The 7,632-nt window shown below is 36.2% G+C and overlaps 1 protein-coding gene across 1 annotated transcript in view; it reads right to left on the reverse strand.

Annotated features, from left to right (window-relative positions):
* LOC137616493 (UPAR/Ly6 domain-containing protein crok-like) overlaps positions 1-5,100 on the reverse strand; it is a 37,525-nt gene extending 32,425 nt beyond the window's left edge. The window contains exon 1 of the mRNA XM_068346305.1: positions 4,941-5,100. Within this exon, the coding sequence (XP_068202406.1) occupies positions 4,941-4,986 (46 nt within the window). The 5' untranslated portion in view covers positions 4,987-5,100. The remainder of the gene's footprint in view (positions 1-4,940) is intronic.
* Between the last annotated feature and the right edge of the window lie 2,532 nt (positions 5,101-7,632).

Below are 7,632 nucleotides of genomic sequence, written 5' to 3' on the forward strand. Positions count from 1 at the left end.
TGCCTAGAATTTGTCTTTTTGAGGATTTCCTTGAGAGGAGAAGAACGATAATACACACACACATCTCCCTACATGAATATATATATATTATATATATATATCTGTCACGCTGAGTGAGCTGCAACCACTCGGAAAGAACAATCAAAATTATCTCTCTCTCTCTCTCTCTCTCTCTCTCTCTCTCTCTATATATATATATATAGAGAGAGAGAGAGAGAGAGAGAGAGAGAGAGAGAGATTTTAATTGTTCTTTCGGAGTGGTTGCAGCTCAGCGTGGCAGTATATATATATATATATATATATATTTATATATATATATATATATATATACACACATATATACACACACTTGTGTTTATTGTCTTAGCCCTTGGATAGTAAACTCTTTGATAAATGATCAAACGATAGTCAATATGAATAATGTAATGATTCCTCCATTTTAAAGTTATGTTTAGCCTTCATTAATAGCTGACTTTGTGACGCTCTCAGAACTTCTCACTTCATTAGAGGGGGTTGTTGACCAGACGATGTGGTCTAATCGTCCTACTAATTATGTCTTGCGAAACTAACAAGACATATGACGGCTCATTTAAAAAAAAAAAAAAATGAAGGGAATTGAATCTTGCTGCTCTTTACGGTAGATTTTTTTTTTATGATAACCGTCTAAAATATAAAATAGGTGACAGGTTAGTTGACATTTTATATAGTAATGTTACTCTTAAAATCGTGATAAAGTTGAGACTCCTTCATCAGCCAATTATTTCGCAAGGTTACTTAATATGCTATCCACACCCACCGCTGAGTAAGTAGTCGGCCAATCAGAAGGAAGCACAAATCTTACCACAGAAAAAGAAAAAACTAAGACTAGCCGGTTCTAGTTCAAGTGTTACTAAAATCGAAAGCTTTTCTCTCTCTCTCTCTCTCTCTCTCTCTCTCTCTCTCTCTCATATATATATATATATATATATATCTATATCTATATCTATATATATATCCTTCTCTCTCTCTCTTTTATATATATGAGAGAGAGAGAGAGAGAGAGAGAGAGAGAGAGAGAGAGAGAGAGAGAGAGAGTAGCTTTCTTTGTCGAGGCAGTGGAGAATTTAGCCAGAAACATTTAAATCCAGGAGATTTAGTTGACCAGAATGAAAGGGACGGAATGCGGGGGTCAGGTCAGTAGTCACAAATAACCCTAATATGGCGAGATAGAGTGATTGATATTTTCTTTAACGACAGGATACACGAAATTAAACTTGACACCATCTGGCGTATTTTTAAACAGCTTCTAAAAAAAAAAAAATGGTCACTCGTAGCATAGTAACTGTTCATAAGAGTATCATGACCTCTAGCATTCAGCACGAAAGTCTTTATTTAATTTTCTGCATAGTGATTTACTTCATTGTACCAAGACCACAAAACCAATGCAAGGTTGAGTAGATTTCTAAATGTCTCTCTACATAATTGTCAGTCTCTCTTATTTCTTTAGGTAAAAGGTCTTTATGGATTAACTTAGCGGTTGTCTCCTGAAGCAATCTAGGAAATGATAAGTTTGAAGATTATTTGTCCCATAAGTCCAAGTTTTATGGCACCACTAAATAATTACGTAATTTTCTCCAAATTCTTTAATTAGTCTTTTTTTTATTGGCATAGCGGTTGTCTCTTTAAGCATTACAGGATAAGATAAGTTTGAATTTTCAGATTATTTTTTTTACCATAGGTTTAGTTCGATGTTGTTTTTATACATTTATTTACTTCGAATGGTTGGCGGTGGGTTGAAGATCAATACGCCACATCACGAAACTCAGACTTCCAGAGGTATTTCCAAATCTGACCTCATTTCCAAAGAGCGTACATTATTTGTAAATTATTTTAGGTTTGGTTATCTAGTCTATCCAGGATTGGGGCTGGCTTGGTCTAGTGGAAATAAACTTGTAATTCTGCTACTGAAACGATTTGGTCTAGTGGAAATAAACTTGTAATTCTGCTACTGAAACGATTTGGTCTAGTGGAAATAAATTAATGATTCTACAACTACTACTACTGAAACTACCTTTTCTAGTGGAAAGAAACCAGTGATTCTATCTACCACTACTGAAACTTCTTAGTCTAGTGGAAATAACCCACTGATTCTACTCCTGCTACTACTAAAACGACTTGGTCTAGTGGAAATAAACCACTGATTTTACTCCTGCTACTACAAAAACGACTTGGTCTAGTAAAAATAAACCACTGATTGTACTCCTGCTACTACTAAAACGACTTAGTCTAGTGGAAATAAACCACTGATTTTACTCCTGCTACTACAAAAACGACTTGGTCTAGTAAAAATAAACCACTGATTGTACTCCTGCTACTACTAAAACGACTTAGTCTAGTGGAAATAAACCACTGATTTTACTCCTGCTACTACAAAAACGACTTGGTCTAGTACAAATAAACCACTGATTGTACTCCTGCTACTACTAAAACGACTTGGTCTAGTGGAAATAAACTACTGATTCTATTCCTGCTACTACCAAAACGACTTAATCTAGTGGAAATAAACCACTGATTCTACTACTGCTACTATTAAAACGACTTGTTCTATTGGAAATAAAGTAATGATTCAACTACTACTGAAACGACTCGGTTTAGTTGAAATAACCACTGAACTGAAACTACTTGGTTTACTGAAAACAAACCGGTAATTCTACTACTGAAATGACTCGGTCTAGTTAAAAAAAAAAACAGCTTTTCTGCTACCGAAACGATTTGGTCTAGTGAAAACGAACCTGTAATCTATTACAGAAACGACTTGGTCAAGTAAAAGCAAACCAGTGAGTCTACCATTGAAACCAATTGGCCTAGTGGAAATAAACCACTGATTCTACCACTGAAACGACTTGATCAATTGAAAACTACTGATTCTACCTTTGAAACGCCTTGGTCTAGTAGAGATAAACCACTGATTTTACTATTGCTACTAAAACGACTTGGTCTGGTGGAAACAAACCACTGGTTCTACTACTGATACGACTTTGCCTAGTGGAAATAAACCACTGATTCTGCTACTGAAACGACGTGGTCTATTGAAAACCACTTATTCTAAAACTGAAACTACTTGGTCTACTGGAAACAAACCTGTGATTTTACTACTGAAACGACCTCATCTAGTAGAGTTAAACCACTGATTCTACTATTGCTATAGAAAGGACTTGGTCTAGTGGAAATAAACCACTGGTTCTACTATTGAAATGATTTAGCCAAGTGGAAATAAATCATTGATTCTACTACTGAAACGACTTGGTCAAGTGAAAACCACTCATTCTGCTACTGAAACGACGTGGTCTATTGAAAACCACTTATTCTAACACTGAAACTACTTAGTCTAGTGGAAACAAACCTGTGATTTTATTACTGAAACGACTTGATCTAGTAGAAATAAACCACTGATTCTACTATTGCTACTGAAAGGACTTGGTCTAGTGGAAATAAACCACTGGTTCTACTACTATTACTAATGAAACGACTTGGTTTATTGGAAACAAACCACATGATTTTACTACTGAAACGACTTGGTTTAGTGGAAAGACTACTGGTTCTACTGCTACTGAAACGTATATAAACCCTCTAGCAATAAATTGTTTTATTGTGATTATTATATTTTTCTTTTCGTTTCCAACCGTCGAAGCAAACTCCGCCCAAAAGTGTTTCGGCGAAGTGAGCTCCACCCAGATCTTTTTTGTTTACTATCCTACAACGCCCCCTTCCTATAAACTCGTCTGATGTAATAGTACTACACATTCGTGGGATCTTTTTACATTGCAGGTTTCTCAGAAACGTTACGTTGAACGAAATCCAAAAACTGGTCTTGGGCGTCAGCGGAGTCGTTGCCGGATTACGAAATATATACCGCCTCGGGGGTAAGTCAACTTGGACCGCTTCCAAAGATTTTAATTAAGGCAATGCATTTTTTTAAACGATTTACACTGTCTTCTTGCGCCGGTTGCTTTAGTTGTTCGTTTATTTTCTTTCTTTTTAAATCTTATTTTGTGTGATTACTTATGTGAGTTCCAAATAGTTGTATTATTTGATGTAGGTCAAATTCTGCTGTTATTTGGAAATTTTCTTTTTTTTCTCTCTCTCTCTCTCTCTCTTTCTTTGTGCATTTCTGGGCGCGTGCGCGCGAGTCAACAAAGCAATTGAATTATGTAAGCACAGTGTTTGCACGTGCATACATCAACATTCCAATTTGTAATATCTCTGTCAGGATGGCGTAGAATCAGCTGGCGAGAGATCCAGTTTAAACTAGAGTTGGCGTAGGTAAGAGTTTCTCATTCAGGATAATTATAGAAATGGAATCGGCAGGAGAGAGAGAGAGAGAGAGAGAGAGAGAGAGAGAGAGAGAGACTTTCGAAATTCTCATGCACTTTTTTTTTTTAAATCAAGATGATGAAATGTTAGTTATTCAATTCTATTTTCGTTTGCCCCATATGATAAAAATCATGAACAATTCTATTCTGTTTATTTAACGAAAATTTCCAACAAAGTAAAAGTTAGGCGAGAGGGAGGCAGCGAAATTGCATCTTCCTCTGTAATGATTGCTTTGGAAAGTTAAATAGGACTTCCTATTGAAAGACAAAAGAGGAAACGGCTGATCACATACTAGAGCCACTTTATTAAAGGGGAACGCACACACACAGCCAGCTGATGTTGAAAGATTTGGACAAACTAGCCCTATGACCGGCATCCATTTCGTTTTCTCTACCCTGCAGTAAACCAGTCGTTTTTTTTTTTTTTTTTTTGCCCCCAGGGGAAAGGGGGGAGGAGGTATTCACCTGTGCTGCAGGGTGCCCCTTGCAACATCGTCTAGGCCCTTGCGCCGGTAAAAGTTGGGAGCCAATATTTCGTATTTAATCCAGGTTAATTAATTTACTCGTAGACGTCGAAAGTTTACTTACCAGTGCCGACGACAGCCAATACAGATAGAGCGATGACAACCTTCATTCTGGTGGATTTTAGACGAGTGAAAGTAAGAGGCTTCAAACACTGGAGAGAGAGACAGGCAGCTCTAACGAGAGTTGGCCGGCAACTGACTGAGATTCGGTGTCGTCGGTCCCGACTCCGTCCCGAGACCCGAGTCCATATTTTGCACAATATCGGTAAGGTGAGAGAGAGAGAGAGAGAGAGAGAGAGAGAGTTAAGGGGGACCCAACCCAGTATTGGGTGGGAGAGTAAAGGAAGTCTTGGGCGAGATGGCCGGTCCAGAGGATGCAGTGATATGCGTCAAACACTGAAGGATTTTTTTTTGTTTTTGGTTTATTATCCTAGGTCTATGTGTATACATTCTCTCTCTCTCTCTCTCTCTCTCTCTCTCTCTCTTTACTCATCCTGCGTATGTCCTACTGAGGCATCCAGAATCCACCGGCCTTTTGATCTGGATCCTCTCTCTCTCTCTCTCTCTCTCTCTCTCTCTCTCTCTCTCTCACATACACACACACACACATTGTGAACATTGAACTAGTGTTTTAATAACTATTTGAATCATCACATCCTGTGAAAACTGTTTTCGTTGGTCTACTAAATACTAGAGCAAGTTCCCTAGACCTAGTGTTACCTGGCTCACAGAACAAAATGTCGCATTTTCTACGGAAGGTTATTAAAGCTGAGTATGTAATTCGGTAAAAATATTGGGAAATAGTTTCCGCTGTTACTCAGTTACAACAAAAGAGAGAGAGAGAGAGAGAGAGAGAGAGAGAGAGGAATGTAGTACTACCTCATTCATTTAAACTTTGTTTAAAATAAATGCATAATGCAATTTCTGCATGGAAAGATTTACGTATATTATAATTTTTGTGTTTTTGTGTAAGGGTATCGTTAAATGTTCATCTTATTTAGTCATTCTATCAGTAGAAAACAAAATAATTTATCCGCAGTCCTCAAAAAAAATGCCACTAATCTCAACCTATAGAAAATATATACTTTTTTCTCTTGTAGCATGTAAAGTCTTCGTATTTTTGCCTACTTTGTATCCTCTCTCTCTCTCTCTCTCTCTCTCTCTCTCTCTCTCTCTCTCATGATTTATTAAGTCTTTCCTTTAGGTATCTCTCGAATTAAGAATTTTACTTTACTTGGAAGATGTTGAAGTTAGTATTTTTTTTTCATTAACAAAGGTATTTTGTGGTTTAAATTCCAAGACTTTCGTCTATTTAGGAAATGTTACTTTTCTCTCTTACAAATCAAAGCATATCACAGCATAAAAGGCATGTCTTTTAAACTCATTATTTCTGGTCTGGATATTGATCTTGGGCACCGTTTTTCAGTTAGTTCTTTATGTATGTTGCATTGAGTTTTTTTTCCACAATATAGATCTTCTATTGCATTCAGGTTTTCCTAGAATGAACCATTTTTCTATGTATAATTATGTTTGTAGTTAATTCTAGGTCTTGTTCCTTATGATAAGAAACAATACTGCACATTATTCTAAATATCTGTTGAACAGGTTAACATACTGTAAGTCTCGTTTTATAGTTTATTCAAGACCGATCTATTTTAACGTTATTACTGATATTCAAACATTTCATATCTTTTATTCATTACTTGTATATAGTTTATTTGCTATTTCTTTCTTTATTGGGCTACTTATCTCTGCTGGAGCCTTTAAGCTTGTAGCATTGTTTTACAACCAGGGTTGTAAGTCTGACTAGTGATAATAATTATAATAATACACTATGAAAAACTGTATACAACGTAATGAATATCACCGACGACCGTTGTAGCTCTTTGTCCAACATACTGAATCTAATGGCTTCTGACATTTGGATCCGTTCTTTTATAAAACAGAATTTCACGAAATCGCCATTTGACATGTTTATTTGGTAGAACTATGGAAGCTTGAATGGTAAATAATGTTTTAAAGATGTGGGTTGAGTCATTTATATCTTGTCTTGACAAGTATACCTCTCCAAGATGGCTGTCGTATCCACGCATGCTGGCTCGGTTCACGCGGAATCTAGTGGTAGGATATCTATGGGGGGATTGAAGGTGCCTTGTCACCTTTCGATGATGCTGTGCCTGTACACTGTAAACAATTGCGTGTGGGAGGAAAATAAGGGGATCCTGAGGAGGATAAGTGGGAAAGGTGGTGTGCCTAGGTATGCAGATTTCTGAAGCTTATGCCTGTTTGTAAGTTTTCCAATTTTATATTATTTCATTGTATATTTATTATTATTTGCGAAATATTTTATGCTAAATAATTGGGTGTTCATAATGTTATATGTAATATTACTTGTTATTTAATGTTGCCTTATTTGATGTATTGGAATCTTAGAATCATTAGTGTATAGATAAGTATATTTATCTACTAAAATATTTTATATTCGGTACAAATGTTTTAAATTGGTTGTAGTCTTTTTTATCTAGGCAGAAATAAAAATTTTGAGGGAAAATTATCAGTTGACACTTTTTGTGATGTTCAATTCTCATTTATTTGTAATTATTACATAGTATGGCCAAGATGGTTGGTTACTACTTTTCCAATTTGTAATTTTATCCTATCAATTAATTCTTCGTATTTTCTGGTATTTACCCTCCTTGAATCGGCTGATTAATCCCATACTCCCGGTTTGGACACAGCTTCTTCTTCTTCTTCTT

Source organism: Palaemon carinicauda, chromosome 22 (assembly GCF_036898095.1).
Source record: "Palaemon carinicauda isolate YSFRI2023 chromosome 22, ASM3689809v2, whole genome shotgun sequence".
Taxonomy (NCBI): domain Eukaryota; kingdom Metazoa; phylum Arthropoda; class Malacostraca; order Decapoda; family Palaemonidae; genus Palaemon; species Palaemon carinicauda.